We start from the raw sequence: 24,577 nt of genomic DNA, 5'->3' as shown, positions 1-24,577 counted from the left end.
CCGGCTTCGCGCCGTGCGGGCTGCGCGGCGGCGGCAGCGCCGGGCACCGGGCTGGGCCGGGGGCAGAGCCGGGCCTGGGGCAGAGCCAGACCGGGCAGGGCCGGGGCGGGCGGCGGGGCGGCGGGGCGGCGGGGCGGGCCCGGGGCCGCCGCCCGGGAGGACAATGGGTCCCGCGGGCCGGGGGCGGGGCCCAGAGGGGGCGGGGCCGATCGGGGGCGGGGCCGATCGGGGGCGTGGCCGAGATGGGGCGGTGCGAGGTGGGGGGCGGAGCCGCTCGGGGGTGGAGCCGCGCCCCAGGCCCCGCCCCGCGGCGGCGGGCGGACGGGCGGGCCGGAAGCGCGCGGCGGCGGTTCCGGTCGGCGGCGGTCGGTTCCGGCTCGGTTGGGGCTCGGCGCGGGGATGAGCTTCGCGTGGCCCTGGCAGTACAGCTTCCCGCCCTTCTTCACGTGAGTGCCGGCGCCCGGCCCCCTCCCCCGTTGCAGGCCCCGGCGCCGGTGCCGTTCCCGGCGGGCCCGGGGGCCTGACGGCGGTGCGTTGCAGGCTGCAGCCCAACGGCGACACGCGGCGGAAGCAGCTGGCCGCCTGGTGCGCGCTGGTGCTGGGCTACTGCCGGCGGCAGCGGCTGCACGCCATGACGGTGCGTGAGGCGCAGGACGGGCCGCTCTTCGCCAACCGCCGCCTCCAGCGTATCCTTTGCTCCGGGCCCCGCTGCCTGCTCTGGGCCCCGCTCCGGGCCCCGCTGCCTGCTCCGGGCCCCGCTCCCGCTCGTTGCGTGAGTCCTTAACGCTGGCGCAGGGAAGCTCCCGCTGGAGGCTGTTCAGGTGGTGCTGGAGGAGCTCCGCAAACAAGGTGCGTGGTCCTGCCCCACGGCGGCGTGCGGCCTCCGCGCCCCACAGCAGGTGTCACTGCCCCACAGCGGCGTACAGCCTCCACACCCTACGGCAACATGTGGCCTCCACGCCCCACAGCAGGTGTCCGCACCCTGTGACAGGCCTACAGGCTCCCTGCCCCACAGCAGGCATCCCTGCCCCACGGCGGTATACAGCCTCTGTGCCCTACAGCAGGCGTCCGTGCCCCACAGAGGGCATCCGTGCCCCACAGCAGGCCTACAGTCTCTGCATCCTATGGTGAGCATCTGTGCTCTGCAGCAGGTGTCCCTGCCCCACAGTGGTCCTACAGCCTCTGTGCCCCACGGCAGGTGTCCCTGCCCCACGGCAGGCATCCACACCCTGCAGTGGAGGCATTCAGCATCCATGCCCCATGGCAAATGCCCGTGCCCCACAGCAGGCCTACAGCATCCATGTACCACAGTGGGTGTCACTGCCCCATGGGGAGCCTCTGCACCCCGTGGCGGGCCTGCAAGCTGCATGCTCCACAGCAGACCTCCCTGCCCCACGGCAGGCCTACAGCCTCTGTGCCCCACAGTGGGGGTCTGTGCCCCACGGCAGGCGTCCATCCCCCATGCTGGGCAAACAGCGTCTGTCCCTCGTGCCTCGCGGTGGGTGTCCAGTGCCTGCAGCAGGATCCTGCCCCTCGGGACAGGTGTCCCTCCCCTGCGGTGGCAGGCGTCTGTCCCCTGCAGCAGGTGTCTGTGCTGTCGGTCCACGTGCAGCATTCGAACTGCCGCATTGCAAGCTGCTGGAGGAAGAGGGTTTTTGAAAGAGAAATGAATTTGTGCAAATGCAGAGATATTTAGGGAGTCAGCAAGAGCCGTAGGGTGGTGAAGTAGGTACCCGAAGCTGCCTGTAGGCATAGCATCCAGCACGCATTATGAAATCTGCGGTCATGATTGTTATTCTAGACCTGTGCTCTGATTAAATACCTTTCCATGTTGGTTGTAGGGAACCTGGAATGGTTAGATAAGAACAAATCCAGCTTTCTGATCATGTGGAAGAGACCAGAAGAGTGGGGAAAGCTCATCTATCAGTGGGTGAGGATATAGGAACTCTCTCACTCTGCAGACCAGGCCCTCTTCCTGCGCCCGGGAGGACAGCTGGTATTGGCAGTGATTTGTGAAAAAGATGAGTGTGATTTTTGGTGTCTTGCTTTCTCACTATTTTTACCTTTCTGGTTCCGTTTCTCTCTGTCGCAGAGATGCGTGGAGATGTTAACTTTTTACTTGCTATAAGATGTAATTTGAACAGTAGATGGACGTGACTACTTCTGTTACTGTAGTTGGTTGTTCCACAGTGAGGATAAAGCAGCGTTGTTGCATTGCCTTCTTATGACATGAGTCCATATTGCAAAATATGTTCTTAGGCATGGACAGAAAGAGCAAAGAATAGAAGGACAGAGAAGGGAACTGTCTTAGTTTATTAGACATCTTTTCTTGACTCTCCAATGCTAGAAAGCATTTCCAGGGAGTTTTTGCTCATTGAACATTGTCCACACTCCATTTCATTTGCACTAAGATGTACTAGATGCTGAGGATTTTACACAAGTAAGATTTGCTATATTGCTTTTATTTTTCCAGGTATTGAAGAATGGCTTGACAAATTCTGTATTCACACTGTATGAATTAACCAGTGGAGATGATACAGAGAACGAAGGTAATGTCATGTATCATGTTCTGGAGCAGGTTTTCAGAGCACACTTGGTTTGAAAGCATAAACAATTGCCAGATCATAGTTTTGTAGGTTAAGTATTTTAAAATTGCTTGTACAAGCTCACGCTGATCACCACTGGGAAATGCAACACTGAAGCCTTTTTACAGTTCAGCGCTGACATCTCCCTGTTACCACTGTTTGCAATTTGCTCTCCCCCTGCCCTAGTGCCAAGCTCTTTACCTTTACCGGGCATGAGATGTGTGGTGTATTCTTTTCCTGCATAGCTTCTTTGCTGCCTTTGAGACTGCTATATGTATTTATCCTCCTTCTGTCTGTTAACCTTCAGGCTTTGTTCCTGATGCAGTAATGTAGTGATGATTCTGTCACATTGTGGTGCTGGAGTCTGAAAGGTGTCATCAGTGTCATCGGTCATAGACTTCTGTAAGCCTGTTTGTTTTCTGACGTGATTCTTTTTGTTTCTGTTGATGGGGATATTTGTCCTTTCCTAGAGTTCCATGGCTTGGATGAGTCTATGCTGCTTCGTGCCCTGCAAGCCTTGCAGCAAGAGCACAAAGCTGAAATTATCACGCTGGATGATGGCCGAGGCGTCAAGTTCTTTTAATAGGAACCCTCTTCCTTCTTCTCTTCTCTGGCTGCTGAAGCATTTCTAGCTGTGAAGGTTCAATCTCCTGGCCTGGTTTCAAGCAGTGACTGCAAGCAGCTGCATACTTTGGATTTCTTGGGGCACGGAGAATCTGTGAAGCCTTCCAAAGACATGACTTCTCAGAAATATTCAGAGATGCTCTTTCTTTTCTCCCTGTTGATTTCTGTTTGAGAGGTTAAAGCTGCTCTAAGCAGGTCTGAAAGGGACCACCCCAGAAGTGGAGTGGAACCGCTCCTCTTACTGGTCCCTGTTCCTAGGAAAGCAGCCAGTGTGGGTTCTGCAGCTGGCTAGTCAAGCCTGGCCTTAAGGGCAACTCCCTCCCACCTTCCACTCATGCACTTGGGCCCTGCGTTTGTTGCATTGCTAAGTGTAGTGAGAGCAAGCACACGGAACTCGCTGTAGCTGCTGTGGTATGAAAGACCTCAACAGAAGAATGATGTGTGCTTGCCGCAAAGCAGGCTGTGCAATATGGATGCCAAGGAACTAATTTGGAATAATTAAAATAAGATGTATTTATAGAGCAGCTTGGGTCTTTTTGTCTATCTTTATTTTCCATCAGTGACAGGATGGTGTACGAGTTATTGCCCTTCGTCCATGTTTCCTTACTGCAGCATATGACTGTAGCAGCATGCTGGGGAGGGGGTGGACCTGTCATGACTCTGCTTGCAAAGCCACCTCCCCTGATTTGGAAGCAGGTAGTACGAGTGCTTTTTTCACATGCCTGAGTTATGGACCATCTGGGCTCTTACTACCTGCTAACGTCTTCGAGGCAAAATTTATTTTCATTTTCCATGTGCAATTCATTGAAAGCTAATAGGTTTGTTACAGAGCTGGTGAGTTAAGCTCTGTAAAAAGGCAGGCCAGCAGAGAGTGTAACTAAGTTTTCAGATCCTTAATCCTGATAATGTTGTACACAGCTGATCAGAAGCCATGGCCCAGGTACAGTCTTTGACCCAGTAAGTTCCTAATCACTGACCAATGAAAGCTGGACAGCTGTAACCGGAGAAGGATCACACTCTACTTACCTGTTCTTGAGTTCTTCACCAAAGTGTTCAGTACTTATTGCACTCAGACATAGGTTACTGGGCTGTATCGACCTTTAATCAGGCCCATTACTGTCATTCTTACGATTGTACAGAACAAAAAGCCCCTGCCCCTCTGGCAAGTTTTGGCTGTCTTTCCTCAGCCAGTGCTGAACAGTTTGTCCTTCCCTGCCCTTCTTTTGGAGAACTCTTCAGCACGGGTTCAGCTGCAATGCTGCTGACAGCCGTTGTCAACAGTAGATAATTTTCGGTGTGGACAAGATGCCAGAGTCCAGACTGAGTTGGTGGGACTATGAAGGTAAAAGATCTCCTTTCTGAAGCGGTAGCCTGTTGACTTGGGGTCAGTGTGATGTTCTGTCTTAATCTGTACCTGTCTGCTTGCAGGCACATTGCTCCTGAACTGGATTTGGAGACTAGTTATAAATGTTCCACTCTGTTACTGGTGATAGCAATGTTGTACCTTATTGCTTCCAGAGGAATTCCTGTGTGCCTGCACATCGCTGCTGGAACAAGGCACCATTGGCATTAGTGCTGAGTTCTTGTCATGTTGGGCTAATGTGGTCTGAGATCCCTTTTGGAATCTGTCATTTCTACAGGAATTCTGATGGTTTAGTTGAGAGTAAACAGATAGCACACAGTGACATGCCTGCCTCCCATCAGCGCCAGAGCCACTTGGCAGTTTGAGGTGAGCTCTAATCGGTTTTGCATGCCGTATTTTTTAACCCCTGACGGTAGCATCTCCTTCCATCTCAGTCAAGTGTCTGTTCTGCCAGCCTAGGTTGTGAGTCCCTGTTAAAGGGCGAAGGAGTTTAGAGACAGGATGAATGTGATATTCTTCTGTGCCCGACCACGTATTGCTTAATCTTTAAAGTGGATGGATACATCATCGAAACAAAGATGACAAGGCCTGTCTTGGCATACATGCCGCTGTGCACTGTCTCACCAGGTGACATGTGACTGTGGCTCAGCAAAGCTGGTTCTGTGCAGCCGCAGCCAGCAATGTCTGCGGAAGGGAAGGCCAGCGCAGATTTTGCCAGGCTGCGTGCCTGGAGCCTCGTTCAGCATCCCAGCAGAGGGAGCACGTACGCTCCTGGAGCTCCTAGCCCGCCAGCCTGTTTCGCAGCACCTCTGTGCTGGATTGTGCCTGTATCACGGGTCTCTGGTGAAACCGGGATCCTCCCTGTGCGTTTGCAGCACAGACTGCAGCCAGGAAAGTCTCCACTTAGGAATCGTCTTTTACCAGTGTCTACTCTGGGCTTGTTGTGATGTCTAAGATCTGCTTCTCCTGCCCTTTTCACGCTGCTTATATTGAGTCTTCCCCTCTCTTGCTGCTGTGCCCTCTCCTCTTGCTGCTCTTGCACTCGCTGCAGCAAGCTGTTTTTGTGCTGGCTATTGTGTGTGCCAGATGGCACCTGCTTTTAGCCCTGAATAATGAGTCTTTATCAGGCAGGACCAGGATGTTTGTATTTCTTGCTCTTCGTATAGGTGTTGCCTACCCCTCAGCACTGTCTTCTCTTATGAGTTGCATTTGCTGTATATAACCTTGCTCTCCTTGAGCGAATCTGTGTTCTTAATTAAATTTGTTCCCTTCTTAGGAAATGGCTGATGTGACATTAGATAAGCCTAAAACTAGCCTTTTTCTTTCCAAAGCATTTCTGGCAGTCATTCACTGCTCTTTTTCAGCTTCCTAATTAGTTGCTTACTCAGTGAGAAGAGGAGGAAGAATATGCTTCCCCCTTCCTTCAGAACGGACATGGTGTACGATACCTTTTTCTGCACTTGTGGGTGCAAACACCCTCTCCGTCAATTGCAACAGGTCATGTCTAGCCATGCCTGCAAGCTCCTTGTGTGATGCGCTGCCGCTTGTTCTCTGTGCAAGTTTTCTGGTGCCATGTAATGCAGGCATTGCCCAGTGGCAACGAAGGGCTCGCACAAATGCTGCCTTTGTGTCAGATAGACTATCCGACTGGCTCATGTATGTAGGAAGAGTTGTGCGACTGAAAGAGCAGCCACTAGCTGGTACTGCCGTGTCTGGAGGAGACCAGATGCTCGCTGGCTATTCCTTCTTATGACGGTGACAGTGGCAGTTTGTAGCTCATGGTGATGTAAGCACCTGCCAGCAGGCGAGAACAAAGCTTTTTTTTTATTGTCCTCTGGAACTGGCTTCCTTATCTTTGTACAGTGCTCTGTAGCGTTTAATGATGTAATCATGGGATTGGGACATCAGAGCTAGTCTGGCTTACCTTGGCCAGAGATGTGTGGGTGAGAGCTGTTCTGCTTTGGAAGCCCTTGGGTGCTAGGTAGATTGGAAGGAGACATAATTAAGCTGTTAAGAGGGAAAGAGCGTAATAGCCTCCAGCCACAACTTTCCCTTTAATTGAAACCATCATGCCTCTTCAGTGTGCTCCAGATGCACAGCATCAGAGCTGTGCACCCTCCCCAGAACAAAGCAAACGCAAGGAAGGCTAGTATTTGCTAAGGAACATTGCTAAAGTCTGTTCAGATGGCTTCCTCCCATGCCTATTTTCTTCTGTTGTGCTGTGTCATACCTGTGAGCTGTCTGTGGTAGGCTGCCTCAGTCTGCATCCAGTGCAGAGGGTCCTGATCCTTTGTCACAGGTTTTTTGGCATTATGCAATTAAAAAACCCCCACTATCTACACTCAAAGGTGTACCAACATGGGTACAGTTTAGCCCACTGCTCTGACCAGCATTGTTCTAGCCTTAAACTCGGCGGGGAATAGAGTTGTCATCACTTGTGTGAGGAAAACGAGGCTCAGAAAGGAATGAGAACACCATGTGGTAGCGGGTGGAAGGCAGAACCCTGGCTCCTTGTCCCGGCTCTGCTTCACTTCATTCCCTTTATATTCTTTGGCAGCACAGGAAGAAATCCAACAATCTTATGTAGTAAAAAATGAAACAACTAGCAACCGTTCATGAAACAAGCCATCCATAAATGTAGAGGAAGAACTGCCGCGGGTATGTTACAGCTCAGTGGTCAGGATTAAGTGCAGGGCTGAGCGTGCATGCTGAGAGGAAAACAGCCAAGTGCCCGAGTGGGGCTTGGTCAGCAAAGCTGCAGAAAGTCACCTAGATAAGATTCTACTTTCTAGGGTCAGAAGAGAAAACCAGGAGCAGGCAGGTAACACACGGCCAGTCCCTGGAGAAGATTGTGGTGCTTAACTGTACGGGCAACAACAACCTGCTTCAGGGATCTGGGCTGGGGAAGGGCTGTGGGGGTGCTGCAGTTATGGGGAGGGGTGAGAACAGGCAGTGGGAGCTGCACAAAGCCTGGGTTAGGTGGTAAGGGAAGCAGTAAGAGATCAGGTGTCACTGGTTCCCTTGTGTCTCCATCTCCTGCCGGCGGCAGGACGCCCCTCCCTGCATCGCCCAGGTGCGCAGCAGTGTCCCACGGGAAGCTGCGTGTGCTTCTACCTCTCCTGAACGGCCCCGTTTCCTCGAACGTTGCCGTGGCACAGATGAGGCGAGAGCTATCATGCCAGTGTTTCACTGCTGTACTGTTTAGGGTAGTCAGTGTGCCCGTGGGGCTGGGGGCAGCTTAGTCCGTTATCACGGAGTGTCTGGTCCCTGGTAGGAATCGGGGTGCTCTATCACTGTGCATTCGTAAGGAGACACTTCTTTCAAACCCCGGTCCTGCAAACAGCCCCGAGGTGGGGGCTTTCCAGAGTAGACGGTGCTGGCTGACGTGGGGCTATGCAGATCTCTAATTCTGGCCAGTGACCTTGTCTGTGGACTCTGAGGTCACTGCCACATCTGGCCATGTTGATTATAGGCTCACTGGCCAGGGCAAGGTGGAGCACAGGGGTCTGGTGCTGAGATAAGGTGCTATCAGGCCATGCAGACTCAGATCCCACTGCTCGCAGGGAGGAAAAAGTTCAGAACTTTTTCATTTAGTGCAGCTAGTTAGGATCAAGAGTTGTTTCAGTTTGATAGATATGTAACCTGGGATAAATTTGGACATGGGTTACATCTGTAACTCTGGGCTAAGGAAATCCTGAGAAGACTTATCTGCCTGGTGCTAAAGCCACAACTGAGGTTGGAATGACACCTCATCCTCCCTGAATTTATGTGCGTTGGGGTAACGATGGCACACGGTGAGATGAGGTGGGGATGCCAGCAGGTATGCAGTGCTGCAGCCTGCCAGGAAATGGCTCCTTGGTCACTGTCCCTGTTGGGATCACAGATTTGGGAGTTCTTTAACTGGAGGGGTTGGTAATATCCTGCTTTACGCTCAAGGCAGTGCTTGGATCCTATGCCTGCCAGGAAGGGGTGGTGTGAAGGAAGGATGGCAGGGCTGTGCAGCTGATGTGTTGCTGGGCTTTTCTGACCATGTTCACCTCTCTTGGCCCTCTAGCCTAGTCATGCCATTGCCGCTGTTCCTGTGACACCTTGTCTGTATCCTGCTCCCTTCTTCTGCCTCCTTCTTCCCAGGAAGCTCAACTCACTTGTCACACTAGCCAGATCTGCCACTTCACTTGCCATGCTGTCCAGTCTGCACTGTGTATCCCCGTCTCACGTGGAAGACACCTGGGCATCGCTGGCTAAAGGAGCTTCATAGGTACACAGACCTCCTCTGTGTCTGGACCTGTCTTGGCCCCACAGTTATCCTGCCAGGAGCTCTGAGGTCAGAACGGACAAGTTCTGGCAGTGCTCGCTGGAGCTAGCAAGGGAGACACTGGAGCACTTAGCTGAACAGTTCTTTGATTAGTGATCTAATCCCAAGGAGAGTGATTACACAGTCCCCTGTTCTCTTCCTGGCAGCCAAAGGCATGTGAAAAATAGGTTAAATCGCCTGATTACAGCGGTTCCTCAAAGTGAAGGGCTGGCACTGGCACCGCAAGCCTAAAAGAAACGTCACCCTGATAACGTGCAAGGGTGTTGTGTGTATTTTCTGAGCACTGGGAATGAGCTGTTGATTGTGGACTGGAACTTTCTGCTTTCAGCCCAAGTCTGACTCCAGCTTGATACCAGGTCAGGAAGATGCCCACAGAGCGTACGTAACAGTCTTTCTTGTGGTCATTCCTGTTCTTTCCCTGTGCGGAAGAGAACAGAGAGGTGGGATCAGTTTTCTCTCCCTCTGAACTCTGACCCATGGGCCAGAAGCAGGCCTGGGGGCAGGCTGAGTTGAATGTGCCGTCTCTGGAGCGCTTGCCTGTGTCGGAGGTGGTGGGAATTTCACCTCCAGAGCAGCAGTGTTTCTCTCTGAGGATAGATTCATTTTTCTGTTTAATTTAGGAAGCAATCATTTTGTGCTGAATGGTGCTGAGATTGATATCCCACCCTGAAGGACAGGCCCCAGTGGCTGTGTCAGAGCTACGTGGTGTCTGGATTTGCCTCCCTTCTGGCGGCTGTAGAACGAGACTTGATGTTCCCCCACGCTGCTCTGTGCATCAAGTGGAGGATGTTCAGCTAGAAAGGACTGAAATGTCCAGCTTTGCTGAAAACTGCACTCAGGATAGGATAAAAGTAAAAGCAATTACTTTTTAAGCAGGGAACTTTTTAAGCCTGACGTATGTTGGATGAGTCGGAAAGCTGCAGCCTCGTTTCCTATGGCTTTGGTGGGCTCTGGAGGAGAGGTAAAAGTCAAAAGATGGGGCATGAAGGATGGTTCTTCATGTGCCTTCTCCTCCTGTCTCCCCCTGGGGCTTTGGCAGATGGTCACCTGGCTTGTGCCCAGGCTCTTTAACTTTGTGCAGCCTGCAAGATGCTTGAGGAGAGAGCTCAGTAGGAATGGGAAAGCCTGAGATGTGCCACATGTGGGAGGTGTTTGCATGGGGAGCAGGGATACACCCTCCTTTCTGGATGTGGATCTGGTGAAAAGGGAGGATGTTTTTGCCCTGGCAGAAGGGTGCATCTGAATAAAACACCTCATTTGGCAGAGTGGAGTCCAACTGTGTCATATTTTACAACACAACAGTCTTCCACACCAGGAACATTGACAGTGCCATACCTATCAGCCCATCTGTCCTGGCCTTTTGTCTCTGGCAACAATCAGTCTCTGGTGCTTTGGGACAAGGGGCCCTCTCTCCCAGGAGGCGCCAAGCAGAGTGCTGCGGAGGGGCAGACGTTAAACATACATGTTTCAGCCTCCGGTGACTGTTCTCCCACTAACACGTGCCCTAAGCGTGCTCTTGGGAACACTGCGTGTAGGTAAGGATGTGGTCACTGCTCTCAGCTCACCAGCTCAGGCTGCACGTTAGCGGTTTTCAAGCAAAAAAGAGACACCCGATCAAATTCTCTTCTTGGGGCAGTTTCACCTGGTTCCTTTGTTTTGCGAGCTGGGCAAGCAGGGGTGAATGAACAGGGTCATGTGAAGGTAGCACAAGTCTGCCTGTGCTCAGGAGATTAGCAGTTTGACACGCAGCCTGTGCAGGGCTTCTGCGGAAACAACATTTCATTAAACGTGTCTCCCTCCTCCCGCCCAGCCGGGGGGATCTGTGGGGCTGCAGCTGTGCTAGACATGTGCTGCAGCAGTACTGTGAATCGGAGCTGCAGCCCAGGGATCGCTCGGTGTCATCCTGCATATGCAGGGTTAGCATTTGAAATCCGTGTGGAGGACATTGCTGGGCTACCATTTCAATCCTCCCCTTTAATGTTTTTCTTATCGTTGAATAGAAACAATCTGACCTTAGGGAAAATAAATTAACGTCGGCTTCAATTGCTTTGTATTTTGTGTAAACAGTTCCACTGAGTAGAACAACTTCTTAGTTTAAACTGTAGAGACAACAAGCTCTTGTCCACACTTTGGGTTAGTGCATGACTGGAACAGGTATTCATATCTTAATATTTGCGTGACCCTAATTTTAGGATTTCACCCAGTAGCAAACTGAGAGGACGGGTTGTCTCAGGCTGAGCACGCAGGCACAGGACCTGATAGCTTGTCAGAACAGCGAGTAGCAGGAGCTGCTGCCTGCAACCTGGGAGAGAGGGACAGCTGCTGTTTCTTGTAAACACGCTGCTCTGAAATCTCAAGTTAAAAGCTCTAAGTAAATGTCTAAAACAAGCATTTCCCTACAGCTCAGTTTAGCCTGCGTCACCCTGTCTGATGCTTCAGTTACGCTAGCCCCATTGCCAGGATCGTTTCCAGCGCTGCTGGAGAGCAGAGTGCTGGCTTGAGCCTGGGAGGGAAAGAGGCTGGCGGAGCCCCACCGACCACTTCTGGCTCTGCAAGGAGAGGAGGGCTGAGGAGCCCCTGACTGAGCGACCTGGAAACATGTGGCTCTGGTTCCCTGCATGGAGCAGCAGCTGGACTCAGACCTAGGCTTGCTGCTGGGGAAAGGACGGGGCTGCAGCAGTCGCCCTGCCTCGGACCTGCCACCCGCCGCGGTGCCTTGCGCCCGCACACAGCCTGCACGCTGAGCCTGGTGCCTGTGTGCCGGGGCCCGTGTGCCGTGCAGAGAGCAGTGCCCAGTGCCAGGGACGCTGCATGGAGCTCCTGTGCGCAGTGCCTGTGCCCGCTGCGCGGCACCCAGCACCAGTGCTCAGTGCGTGCAGCCTGTGCCCCATGTGCGGTGCCCGTGCACGGTGTGCGCCGCCTGGGCCATGATGCCCGGTGAGCAGTGCCAGTGCCCCATGCCTGTGCCCAGCGCGTGGAGCCTGGGGCTTGTGCTGGCGCTGTGACCATGCGCGCTGCCCATGCTGGTGCCCGTGCGTGGTGCGCAGTGCCTGTGCTGGTGCCAGTGCCCGGTGCATGGAGCCCGGTGCGGGTGCCGGTGCCCGGTGCATGGAGCCCGGTGCGCGGTGCGGCGGCCGGCGGGGGCTGCTCCCGCGGCGCAGGCGGGGGGCGGGGGCCGCGGGGGGGCGGGGCGGGGCGGGGGAGGCGCCGCCGGGCGGGGCCGGGCCGGGGTCGGGGCCGGGGCCGGGGCCGGGACCGGGCCGGGGCTCGGCGGGCGCGGGCGGACGGCGGCGGCGGCGCCAGGTGCGAAGCTGCGCGGGGAGCGGCTGAGCCGCCGCCGTCGCCGCCGCGGGCCGATGCTGGCGGCGGAACCGGTCGCCGCCGGCGGGGCCATGTCCCAGCCCGAGGCGGAGCGGGCGGGCGGCGGCGGCGCGGCGGAGCCGGGGCCGGGACCGGGACCGGGACCGGGGCCCCCCGGGCGGGCGCCGCACCGCAGCCGCGGCCGGCGGCTCTCGGGGCGCGAGTCCCGCCGCGCCTCCGCCCGCTTCAGCCGCCGCAGCTCGGCCGAGCTGGAGCTGCTGGGCTACGCGGCGGCGGCGACGGCGGTGGCGGCGGGGCCGGGCGGCGGGTCGGGGTCGGGGTCCGGGTCTGGGTCGGGGTCGGGGTCGCCGCCGCCCGCCGCCCGCCGCCGGGAGCCCGAGGAGACGGAGAGCGAGGAGGTGGAGACGCGCGCCGTGGCCACCTCCCCCGACGGCCGCTTCCTCAAGTTCGACATCGAGATCGGCCGCGGCTCCTTCAAGACCGTGTACAAGGGGCTGGACACGGAGACCACCGTGGAGGTGGCCTGGTGCGAGCTGCAGGTGAGCGCCGCCGCGGCGGGGCGCGGGATGCAGGGAGCGGGGTGCGGGATGCGGGGAGCAGGGTGCAGGGACCGGGACCCGCCGCCCCTCGGGGGCACCGGCGGGCCGGGGCTCTGCGGGCGGCACCGCGACCCCGGGCCGAAGCCCCGTCCGCGCTCAGGGACTCGGCCGCCGGCCCCCGTCGGCTGGTGCTCCAGGCCAGCCTCCTGCCCTCCTCGCTCCCCCCGGCTCCCGCAGGCTGCTGCCCCGGGGAGAAGGGGCTTAGGCAGGGGCAGCTGGCAGCTCTTCTCCTTCCGGCCCCCTTGGCGTTCGTAGCCCCTCTCCAACTGTGAATCCCTCTCCCCGCCTGCCGGTGCCTCCCAGGGCTGGCGTGCTGCACTGGGGAAAGGCAAGGCATCTCCGCCTGGGCTGGAGCACATGCCAGGAGCAGTGCACAGGCTGTTGAATCACCCCAGTTTGTTGTTAATCGTGTCAGCGCTGGTTCTGCAGTGGGGCTGCAGCAGCAGAGCCGGACACGCTCCTTGCAGCCAGGCTCGGGTTCCCCTCGCTCTCCATAGGTGCCTGCGCGCTGGCCGGCGCCTCGGAGCCGCGCGGGGGCTGTTGGCCTGGGCCCAGGCTCCGTGTTTAACACGGCGCTTCCCAGCCCTCCTGCCTGTCACGTGCTGTTTTCCGTTTGCTGTGTCGCTGCCTGTGCAATGGCAGTGCTCTTGGTGCATCCACGCTCCCTGTGCCGGTCCCAATCCAGGGAGTGTGCAGGTGGATCCAGGGCCAGGCTGGGGGGGCTGAGCCCTGCGCTCGCCCCCGGGAAGGGCAGTCTGGGACAGCAGTGCTCTGTCCGCAGCACACGGCCCTGCGCCAGAGCTGCAGGGCTGCTCTGATAGTCCCGGTGCACTTGTGGGCACGTGGCGGCAGTGTGCTTGAGGCCGGGTGGTGAGCCTGCTCGCAGGGTACAGCGCGTCCTTGGTGCATGCTGGCCGCTCGTCCTTGGCTGCAGCGGTGTCCGGAGGCACCTGCAGCTGCCCGTGGTTTCTGCCACCTTGCCGGGGCTCTTCGCTAACTGTGTCCGGACCTGCGGTTTTCCAGGTCTGGGAGCAGCTTCCCCATCCCCTCTCCCCCACATCCTGCCGTGCCTGTCGCTGTCCCACAGCCTGACAGCGGGATGCTGATGCTGGGGTGCCGAGGGGAGCAGCCAAGGGGTCGCTCCCTAACTCCTTCCCCTGCTCAGGGCTCTCGGCGGGCCTGATCTGGCCACAGAGGCGAGGCTGCGTATGGACAGCCTTGCTGCGGGGCTCCCTTCGGCTCCGCAGAGCCCCTGGGGAGGCTTCTGCTAAGTCCAAAGTCTCAGGCGGGCTCCCTGACCCTGGTGGCTGTCATAGCTGGAAGGTCCAAGTCCTTGTTTGCACAGAAAAACGTGTCTTGCAAGTTTTGCTCCTAAAACCTTGGTGCAGCTGCATGCTGCTGCATGGGCTGCGTCCCTGGGGACGGCTGCAGCCTGGCGCTGCAAGAAGAGATCCTTAGGTAATGGCGAGCGATTTGGGGAAGGGCTCGCTGCTCCCTGCTGGGGAGGAAGGTGAGGCCTTGGGCCTCAGCTTGGCTTCGTGTGATTGCACAACGGCTTTGGCTGCCTGCTGAGCGCACGCTCGGCAGTCCCACCCTCGCCTTGCCCCTCGTCCCCGTTCCAGTGCTCCCGCGCTTCCACTTGTGTCTCATATCCCTTTGCATTCTGGTGAAAAAACAGCCTGGCACTAGCAAGGACGGAGGTTTCTTGGTAAACCCAGTGACTTTCTCTGGGTGAGTCAGCCGTGCCTGGCTCTTCCTGCCCGGCCGCCTGCACGTTCCTCCTCGTGGGTCCGTGCCTGTCTCCACGCGAGTGTGTCCCTGCTCTCCCGGGTTCTCAGCTAGCGTGCACGGCAGACTTGTGACCGTGCTACCCAGACCCTGTGCTCCCGCTCGGCCCTGCTGCTGGGCTGCATCGCCTTGCCGATCGCGAGCCCCGGGCCGGCCGCCACACCAGGCAGCTCCCGTGGCTCCGTCAGGGGCCCGGCCAGCCCCGGCGCGCGTCTGCCACCAAGGAGGGGGGGCGCCGGCTCTCGCAGCAGGAGCGCCGTTTGGTGCCGTGCTGGCACGGTGTGCCCGCCGCCACGTGCCACGGCGTCCTCGGGAGGGGGCTGCATCCCCCCGCTGCAGGGGCGTCCGACGGGAGTCACCGCCAGGCCTCCAAACGCGGGGCTGTGGGAGCTGCGCAGCCGCCTGCGGAGCTCCTGGAGATGTGTGCGGAGAGGCCGCGTTCCTGCTGGCAACTGCCAGGGAACGTTGGGTGAGGACCGGCAGTGCTGGGGCCCGGCACTCTCAGCCGCCCGGAGAGCCTGGGGTGGCCGCCACCGCGAGGGCCTGGGGCTGCCACAGCACCGGCCGCCCGTCCCCGCGGCGCTCCCTGCTCCCCCCTCGCCAGCCCCTGCTGCTCGGCCCGTCCCACTAACTGCTCTCCGTCCGGTGCCTTCTCCCAGAGCCCGCGTCCTTCAGGGCCTGAAAGCGTACAGGCAGGCTTTTAGAAGTCTGTTTTCCTGTAGTAATCATGCAAAGAATCAGACACTGTGACACAAATACGGGATTTGTAACCACAAATAAAAATGGTTGTGGTTTTGCCCTTTTAAAAATAACTTTGTCCTATATCTTTCACAGTTCTCCTTTTATTGCCCTTAAAATATAAATGAGTACCTAACCTCAGCCCTGACCTGCAGTTCCGGTGCCGAGCGCCTCGTCCCGCTGTCGCTGGGTCCCTCGATCCCCAATCACAGCTGTCCCGCTTGCCCGCCCTGCCCGCCGCTCCCCGGTGCCGAGGCCGGAGCTGCGCCCGCTCCCGCGGGACGGCCCCCGGGACGCCCCGGCCTCGGCGGTGGCAGCAGCCGCCTCTGCCGCCTGCCCGCAGACCTGCCGCCACCTGTTTACGCTTTCCAGCTTTAGACTCGAGGCTATTTCTGTCGATAGGTGCCGAGGGTGGTGGGGAGGAGGCAGCAGGGAGGAAGCCGGAGGCCCAGAGTGGAGTCAAGCTGTAAATACGCTGGCCGCCAGTGGCTTTCCGGTGGGGACCCCTCGGCGCCCCGCCGGCCCGGCAGCGGAGCCGGGGCGAGAGCTCCTCTGCCTTGGCGCGCGATGCCCCGAAGCGGCTCCCCGCTCCCTGGGCACCCGCCGCAGCACAGGGCGCTCAGCCGCGCCGGGCTCCGCGCGGCTCGCTCTTCCTGAAGTCCTGGTGCTTGGGGGGGCCCCCGTGTCCAGACCGTCCTGCTGCAGTTTGGAATCGGACATGGTGTCGGCTCGCGTGTGGCGCAGCCTGGGGAGCAGACCGAGGAGCCAGGCGGGATTTGCTCGGAGGGGCTCCAGGGGCTTGGGAGCAGGTGTGTGCTCGTGCACGTGTGAGCACGCGCAGAGCCGCCGCTGCCCAAATGGCCGGCGGCAGCCGGAGCCGTGGCCATGCCCTGTGCCGCGCAGGCCCCCGGGTTCGCCCTCCCCCAGGTCGGCGGGGCCCGCGCCGCGGCCGGAGGTGTCGGGGCTGCTTCTATTTCAGGGCTGCGTCTGGCGGGGGGGCGCTGGGCGGCCCCTGGCGCCGGCTCCCACGCCGGCCGAGGCATCGTTATAAATGTACCTTCGCGTGTGCACCACCCCCCTTTCCGGGCGCGAAGCTCGGCCGGGCACAAAGGGGCTTTCACGGGTGCGTGCGGGGTGTCCGCAGCGTCCCGGAGCAGCTCCCGGCTCGCGAAGCGCTCCGCTGCCCTGAGGCCGGCATTTGCCTGCGCGCGGAGACCCTGCTGCAGCCGGGCAGCTGCTGGCCCCGCTCACCGCCTCCCGCTCCCCGCAGCGCCTGGCCAGCGCGTCCCGGGCTTGGCCCTGCCAGGCTCTCCCGGAGCCAGCGGCCGGACCGCTTCCGCCAGCGCGCCGCCCAGCTCTGCGCCCATGATCCCGGCTGCCCTCCCCGGCCTCGGCGCGAGGACGCCGCGTCCCCGCTCGCCGCGCCGGGCTGCCGCCCACCCTGGCCGCATGCCCTGCCCTGCCCCGTGCTCCGTCCCCTCCCGCGGCTGGATCGGCCTCCCCAGCCCCGGCTGGCGGCGGGTGCCGCAGGCAGCAGCCCTGCTGCAGTAGCAGCCGGAGCCCCGGCTGCTCCGCGCCGTCTCTGAGCACGGTGCGGGAAGAGCCGGCTGCTCTGCACCGGCCCCCGGCACCACGGGAAGAGGTGGCGCGGCGAGGCGCGACGGGGCCGTGCCGGGGGCAGCGCCGCGTGCCGGGGGCAGCGCCGCGGCGTCGCTGCTGTTTTCCTGCCGCGGCATGAAAGGTCCCATTCATCCCGCGTCGGCAGGGCTCAGGTTCCCCTCTGGGCTAAGCCGGGTCCCCGAACGCGTGTTAAAAAGAGAAGGGGATTATGGAGCGGCTCCGGCCCGGCTGCGGGGCCAGGTATGATGCAACGGGAACTTTACGAGAGCTCTGTGGGCTGATGGATGGCAGCTGCGAGCCGAAGAGCCAGCGCAGGCTCTCGGAGCCCCCGGCAGCACCGGGGCACCGCGTCCGCTGCCCCCGGCACAGCGGCCGGTCCCATGGGATGCCGCTCGCGGCTTGGCACTGGACCCTGCCGTTTCCGGCATCGCCTCGTCAGCCCACCGCCCCCGTCCCGCTGTGGCAGGGCTGCGTCTTCCCCGCCGCGCCCGTGCCGGGGCTCCGCTCCCTCTTCCGCTTTAATTACCTCGAGCGGGAGGAACGTGGAAAAAACGGGGCAGGAGCCTCCCACGCCTGCCGCCCCGACAAAGGCGCCTTTGAGGCCGGCCCGGCAGCCTGCCACGACGGCACCCGTGCGGCCCGGCGCCCGTGGTGGGGAGAGGCGGCCACCCGCCCCGGCACCGCCGAGGGCAGCGGGGCCGCAAAACGCCTCCGTGCCCTGATGCCCGCAGCGGGGACCTCTGTCCGTCCGTCCCTGCCGCTCACCTCCCCACCGGCCCCGCAGACGCGGAAGCTGTCCAAGACGGAGCGGCAGCGCTTCAGCGAGGAGGTGGAGATGCTCAAGGGGCTGCAGCACCCCAACATCGTCCGCTTCTACGACTCCTGGAAGTCATCCGTCAAAGGCCAGATCTACATCGTGCTGGTCACCGAGCTCATGACCTCCGGCACCCTGAAAACGTGAGCGGGGACGAGGGGCTGCACCGAGCCTGGGGAGCCGGGGGGATCCGGGGGCATCCAGGGCCGACGCGCCGGGGTCGCTGCTGGGCACCGGGACCCCAGGGCCTCGCTTCTCCCCCGCGGCCGGGGCCGTCCCACTCGGGCCCCGGCCGCCCCCGAGCGCCTCAGCCGGCTCCTGGCCCCGGCGGCTCTGCCCCATCCCGGTGGCGCTGGGCTCAGCGCCGCGGCAGGGTCTGGGCCGGGTTGGTGCCGCGGCAGGTGCTGGCAGCCCCGGTGCCACCTCCGTCCCCCCCGCAGCTACCTGAAGCGGTTCAAGGAGATGAAGCTGAAGGTGCTGCAGCGCTGGAGCCGGCAGATCCTCAAGGGGCTGCACTTCCTGCACACCCGCTCGCCCCCCATCATCCACCGCGACCTCAAGTGCGACAACATCTTCATCACCGGCCCCACCGGCTCCGTCAAGATCGGCGACCTGGGCCTGGCCACACTCAAGCGCGCCTCCTTCGCCAAGAGCGTCATAGGTAGGGCGGCGGGGCCAGGCTGGGCGCGGGGCGCTGGCGGCGGGACCCGGGGCGCTGAGCCCCCCGCGCCCCCAGGCACCCCCGAGTTCATGGCGCCGGAGATGTACGAGGAGAAGTACGACGAGGCCGTGGACGTCTACGCCTTCGGCATGTGCATGCTGGAGATGGCCACCTCGGAGTACCCCTACTCGGAGTGCCAGAACGCCGCCCAGATCTACCGCAAGGTCACCTCGGTGAGCCGGCCGGCCGCCCGGGAGCGCCGCCCGGGAGGGGGAGCAGGCGGCGGAGGGAGCCGGGTGCCCCACGGCCGGGCAGGGGATGATGCGCGGCCGGGCAGGGGACAACGCTCCGCCGGGCACTTGGTGGAGCCGGTTGCAGCGTCTCGGGGTGCCGGGCGGCGGCAGAGCCAGTGCCGAGCAGGCCGGACGGCTGCGTCCTGCTCCGCAGGGACTGAAGCCCAGCAGCTTCTACAAGGTGAAGGTGCCAGAGCTGAAGGAGATCATCGAGGGCTGCATCCGCATGGACAAGGACGAGAGGTGGGACGGGGGCCGGACAAGGTGCCAGTGCGGCGCCAGCTCCCTGTTAGCCGCAGCCAGGCCGTGCGCTCGCCTCTGCCGGGGTACGGCGGCTGCGCAGGTGGACCTGGCTGCCTGGCGGGGCTGGTGCGGAGCGGGAGCCGGGGCGCTGAGCACAGCTCCTCCCGCAGGTACACCATCCAGGACCTGCTGGAGCACTCCTTCTTCCAGGAGGACACCGGGGTGCACGTGGAGCTGGCCGAGGAGGACGACGGCGTCAAGTCAGGGCTCAAGCTCTGGCTGCGCATGGACGACACGAAGAAGCTGCACGGCAAGTACAAGGACAACAACGCCATCGAGTTCCTCTTCGAGCTGTACAAGGACGTGGCCGAGGAGGTGGCCCAGGAGATGGTAGGTGCCGGGGCGCCGAGGTGGGATGCCGGGGGGTGGCCGGACGCCGGGCCGGGCTCCCGGCCTGACCCTGCCGCGGCGCAGGTGATCCTGGGCTTCGTGTGCGAGGCCGACTACAAGCTGGTGGCCAAGGCGGTGCGGGACCGCGTGGTGGCCATCAAGCGCAAGCGGGAGAAGCTGAAGCGGGCGCAGGAGGCAGCGCCGCGCGCCGAGCCAGCGCCGGGGCTGGGGCCGGAGCAGGGACCAGGCGTGCTGCAGCTGCTGGAGGAGCTGAAGTCCCCGGGGCTGCCGGGCACTGCCGCCACCTCCCCCGCCACCCCCGGCTCCGGCGACTCCGTCTTCGGCAGCGCCTTCCCCCCGGAGCCCGAGGAGCCGGAGGCCGACCAGCACCAGCACTTCGTGTACCGGCACGCCAGCTACTCCTCGGCCACCTGTACGTGGGTGCCGGGGCGGGAGCGCGGGGCGACGCCGCCACAGCGGGCAGGGGTCCGTGGGCCGCGCTGACGCCCGCGCTCCTCTGCAGCCGACTGTGAGACCGACGGCTACCTGAGCTCCTCGGGCTTCCTGGAGTCGCCGGAGCTGCCGCCACGGGGTGGCTCGGCGGGGGACCCGGCCAGCCCGCCGGCCGCCCGACCCGTGTGCCGCTTCCCCACGGTGAGTGGGGCCCAGGGGGGGCTGGGGCCGGGGGCTGCCGGGGCGCCGCTCACCGCCTCTCCCCGCAGAGCATCGCCGTGCGGCTGCCCGCCGAGCCCGGCCTCTCCGCCAGCGACATCTCCTCGCCCGTGGACAGGTGAGGCCCCGTGCCGGGGGGGGGGGCCGGGTTGGGCCGGCCGGCAGGGGCCTCACTGATGTCGTCGTCGTCCCCCCCCCCCCCCCCCCCCCGGCAGCTACACCTCGGACGTGGCCTCGGGGCTCAGCGACGGCTGCGAGGGGCTCTCGGCCGGCGAGCGGGGCGCCAAGCTGCCGGGCAGGCGGCCGGCGGGGAAGCTGCTGCGGCGACGCGCAAGGTCCAGGCTGCGCATCACCAACGTGAGTGCCGCGGGGCAGGCGCCCCGGGACCCCCCCCGCTGCCGCCGCCGCTGCCCCGGCCTCACCGCCGCTGCTGCCCCCAGATCTCGGACCAGAGCGACCGCGTGGTGGAGTGCCAGCTGCAGACCTACAACAACAAGATGGTGACCTTCAAGTTCGACCTGGACGGGGACAGCCCCGAGGAGATCGCGGCCGTCATGGTGAGCGCGGGGCAGGGGGCTGCGGGGAGCCACGGCCCTGCCGGGCGCTGAGCAGCCCCTCGTGCCCCCCCCTCGCCCCCCGGGCAGGTCCGCAGCGAGTTCATCCTGGAGTCGGAGCAGGACGGCTTCATCCACCGCATGCGGGACATCATCCACCGCGTGGAGACCCTGCTGCGCAAGGAGGGGCGCGGCGCCGCCGAGCTCCCCGCCAGCCCCGCCGCCGCCAGCCCCGTGAGTCCCACGTGCCGCGGGCAGCACCGCTGCCCTCTGCGGGGACGGGGATGGGGACGATGGGGACGGTGGCGGCCACCAGCTCAGGCTCTCCCTCCCCGGCAGGTGGACCTGCAGCTGCAGGATCTCTCGCGCTCTGTCTCCTCGTCCTCGCTCAGCGGTACGTCCCGTCCCGTCTCGCCACGCCGCAGTGCCCCCCGCACCCCCGCCCCGCTTGCGGCCCGTCCACGCCGTGGCGGTGGCTCTGGCGCTCACAGCCGTCCCCGCAGACCTGGGCTGCGCCAGCCCCAGCCTCTCGCTGCTGTCGCCGGCGCTGCCCTCGCTGAGCAGCTCCCCATCAGAGAACGACCTCGCCAGCCCCGCTGAGCCTCTGGCGACACTGCCGGGCTCCCCCGCAGGTAATGGCCCCGGCAGGGCTGGCCACCTCCCTCTGTCCATCCGTCCATCTGTCTGTCCTGGGTGGCCCCAGCCCTGCTGATGCCCCTCTCTCCCGCAGGCGTCCCCAGCACGGCAGCGCAGACCTGGCCCCCGGCTCCAGCGTGGCCGCCGGCAGCTCCAGCATTCCCACCACCCGCCCCCGGCAGTCCGGGGGGGTCGGTTGCGCCGGCGCTGCCCCCGACCCTCCCGTCCCCGCTGCCTGTCTCCCCCGCGCCGGGGGCGCCCGGCAGCCCCCCCACGCCGCCCTGGGCCCCCACCGCCCCGCTGCTGTCCCTGGCCAATGTCTTCTCGCTGGCGGTGATGAGCGTGGCCCACACACTGCTGCCCGCCGTCTTCTCCATCGCCGGCTCCGGTGCCCGCCTCTACCCGCCGCTGCTGCCTCGGCCCCAGAGCCTGGTCCTGGGGCCACCACGCTTCGCCTTCCCCGACCCTGCCGGCCTGGCCAGGGCCGCCCCAGGGCCAGCAGCCGACAGCGGCCCTGCCGGGGGGGGCCCCACACCGGCCCCAGCCCCCCCGTGCAGTGAGTCCCCGGCGAGTCCCCTGCCGCCACTGAGCCCCTGGGCACCGGGCGGGCTGGAGGGCGACGCGGTGAGTGCGGGGACCCCCGGGTGGCCCCGGCAGCTGGGGGGGGCGGGGTCTCCCCACCTGGTCCTGCCCTGAGACAGGGCACCGCTGCCCTGCGGGATGGACGGCTCGGAGCCCTGTGGATATGGGGAGCCCCCGGGATGCAGGAGGGTCTGGGATCCAGGAGCCCCCCTGGGACACAGGGAGGGTCTGGGATGCAGGAGCCCTCAGGACACAGGGAGGGTCTGGGACCCGGGAGCCCTCAGGATGCAGGAGCCCCCCGGGGAGGGGGGGAGGTCTGGCCCCTGGGAGCCCCCTGGACACAGGCGCTGGGGTGGGCGGCTCTGGCTGACGGCCGCGGGGTGTCTGCCAGGTGCCGCTTTGCTCCCCCAAGCCCGGCCACCAGCTCATCGTCTCAGAGTCGCCAGCCGCCAGCGCGCCCAAGGCCCGGCTCTCGCCCATCAACGAAGGTGAGGCAGGGAAGGGCCAGCATGCGCTGCGCGTCCCAGCCGCGGTAGCCGCTCACTCGCCCTCCCATCCCCGCCAGAAGCCAGGCCCCAGATCCTGGGCCGGTTCCAGGTGACGCCGTCCAGGGACCCAGCTGAGAGCTCCCCGCTGCTGGGCCGTGACGGCGGAGAGCCGGCTGGCCAGGAGCCCTGGGAGCCAGCGGCTAGTGACTCCCCGCCACCCGCGGCCCCCGACGCCGAGGGCAGCACGAGCAGCGACTCGGACTCGGTGCTGGAGACGGCGGTGCAGGAGCCCGAGGCCGATGAAGCACTGGCTGAGGAGGGCACACCGGTGGCACCGCCGGAGAGCGACCGGGAGGTCCCCGGGGAGGAGGGCGCAGAGAGTACACCACAGGCGGTGCTGAGCCAGGTGTGGCTGAGCTACTCCCGCAGCATGTCCTACCTGAGCAGCGACGACACCGAGAGCGAGGACGAGGAGATCTGGGAGGAGCTGCAGAACCTGCGGCAGAAGTGAGCGGCCCCGCAGTGAGCCCAGGGCGGCCGGGGTCGGAGGGGAGGGAGCCGGAGGGTGCATGCCGTGCCGGAGGGGCGTGGGGGGCTGCTGACCTGGGGGGCTGTAGGAGCGGGGGCACCTCCCTGCCCGCCGTGCGGGCGCTCCTGTCCCAGAGGGGAGGTTTAGCTGAGCCCCGGCACGGAGGCGGCTCTGCTCCCAGCCCGGTCTTGTCCGCAGGCACCTTGCCGAAGTGCAGCTGCTGCAGAGTGCCCAGAAGAAGGAGATCGAGGAGCTGTACCTGCGCATGGGAAAGCAGCCACCGCTGGGCATCGTCTCCCCCGCAGCCATGCTCTCCAGCCGCCAGCGACGCCTCTCCAAGGGCAGCTTCAACCCGTCGCGCCGCAACAGCCTGCAGCGCCTGGAGCTAGCACAGCCCACAGGTACCGCTGGGCCCCCCACACCCACGGCGCCCTGCGAGGGCAGCAGCGGGGACCCGCCGGGCTGCGGAAGGGCTGGGCCTGTGCCAGGCACGGCTCGCTCCCACACCGCCCTGCTCAGCGCCATCTGTCCCTGCAGGAATCATGCGCCGAAACTCACTGAGCGGCAGCAGCACCGGCTCCCAGGAGCAGCGGCTCAGCAAGGGGGTGACCTTTGCTGAAGACTTCGGCCGGATGGTAAGGGACGGGCGCTTGCTCCTGCCCCCGGCAGCGCTTCTGTCTGCCCCCGCTCACCCGTCCTTGTCTCCCCACAGTAGCCGGCTGGCCGGGAGTGATTTCACGAACTACCTCAACCAAGTGCCTACTGCCCCGGAGGGCCGGCAAGAGCCCTCGGCATCTCCTGGGACAAATGCGCCGGTCCTGGGGAAGCAGCCGCCTCCCCTGCAGCATTCCGGGCTGCCCCTTCTCCCCTGCGTGGCTAGGGCATCGCTGTGCCCCTCGCGGGGGCGAGAGGGGCTGCCCTCACCCTGCACATGCCTGTGGGACCTGCTGTGGGGTGAGCCGCAGCCCCATCCCGCTGCCCGGCCCCATTGCCTCACTGCTTCCTCCCGCTCAGCCCGGCTCCGCCAGGCCTGCCCAGCCCTGGGCGTGTTTGCTCAGGCCCAGCCCTGGCTGCAGGAAGGGCGCGGGCTGGCTCCGGCCATTACAGCCTCGCTCACTTTATGCTGTTCTCCGGCTGTGCTGTCCCTGAGCTGAGACTGCAGCACGCAGCGAGCCCAGGGCGTGCCCACGGCGCACAGCACGCCCACCCAGCCGCCGCCGTCCCTTTGGGGCAGAACCACGCACCCCTCACGCCCCAGTCACATCGCGTCCCCAGCCATCTGCCCCACTCTGCCCTCAGCGCTGCTCCGGCCCCGCGCTGCGTTAGACGATGTGTGCCCATCCTGCGCCAGGCACAGCTCACCCTGCAGCTTGCTGCCTGCTGGCCTCCACGCTGCCACCTGCCAGGCTGCCCCCGTCCTGGCTGCAGCCCCCCCCCTTTTCAGACGCTTTGAGTAGCTCTAAAAGAAGCTGGATGAAGAGTGGGAAGACGCCTCCCTCGCCCACGTAACATGATAGAGCCCGGTGTACCAGGAGCGGCAGCTGGTGCATTTTGTTATGAACTGATGTCTGGAAAATGTTTTCATAAAGACAAATTAAAAACAAAGGGGGGCTGTGTGTGTTCTGTGAGGGGGAGTCGTGGATGCAGTCTCTGCCACCGGCTCCTGGTAAGAGTGCAGACAGGATGATAAAATAAAGCACAAAATGGGAAAACTCCCCTAATCTCAGCAGCCATCTGAGGGAGTGGTACAGCACCATCCCTA

The 24,577-nt window shown here is 62.7% G+C and overlaps 2 protein-coding genes across 3 annotated transcripts; both read left to right on the top strand.

The window, feature by feature from the left end:
* Window positions 1-310: 310 nt before the first annotated feature.
* VPS25 (vacuolar protein sorting 25 homolog) lies at window positions 311-3,733 on the top strand. The gene is made up of 6 exons (XM_067312079.1): window positions 311-446; window positions 541-686; window positions 796-849; window positions 1,842-1,930; window positions 2,474-2,549; window positions 3,056-3,733. Exons 1-6 carry the CDS (start codon window positions 400-402, stop codon window positions 3,166-3,168), a joined length of 525 nt encoding a protein of 174 aa, XP_067168180.1. The 5' UTR covers window positions 311-399; the 3' UTR covers window positions 3,169-3,733.
* Window positions 3,734-12,189: 8,456 nt separating this feature from the next.
* On the top strand, window positions 12,190-24,420 carry WNK4 (WNK lysine deficient protein kinase 4). 2 transcript variants are annotated; one of them, XM_067311784.1, is made up of 20 exons: window positions 12,190-12,747; window positions 17,738-17,910; window positions 18,208-18,428; window positions 18,504-18,661; window positions 18,876-18,964; window positions 19,135-19,354; window positions 19,439-19,787; window positions 19,878-20,008; window positions 20,077-20,144; window positions 20,242-20,383; window positions 20,467-20,583; window positions 20,671-20,814; window positions 20,920-20,974; window positions 21,084-21,212; window positions 21,311-21,840; window positions 22,190-22,286; window positions 22,367-22,793; window positions 23,014-23,216; window positions 23,353-23,450; window positions 23,528-24,420. In XM_067311784.1, exons 1-20 carry the CDS (start codon window positions 12,244-12,246, stop codon window positions 23,528-23,530), a joined length of 3,858 nt encoding a protein of 1,285 aa, XP_067167885.1. In that variant the 5' UTR covers window positions 12,190-12,243; the 3' UTR covers window positions 23,531-24,420. The 2 variants fall into 2 exon arrangements, with proteins under 2 accessions (XP_067167885.1, XP_067167884.1); XM_067311783.1 differs by having other exon boundaries at window positions 12,191-12,747; window positions 22,364-22,793.
* Window positions 24,421-24,577: the final 157 nt, after the last annotated feature.

The sequence above is a fragment of the Apteryx mantelli genome, chromosome 28 (genome assembly GCF_036417845.1).
Source record: "Apteryx mantelli isolate bAptMan1 chromosome 28, bAptMan1.hap1, whole genome shotgun sequence".
In the NCBI taxonomy this organism is placed as follows: Eukaryota; Metazoa; Chordata; class Aves; order Apterygiformes; family Apterygidae; genus Apteryx; species Apteryx mantelli.
Note: the sequence above shows the minus strand (reverse complement) of the source record. Positions and strands in the feature narration are given on the sequence as shown.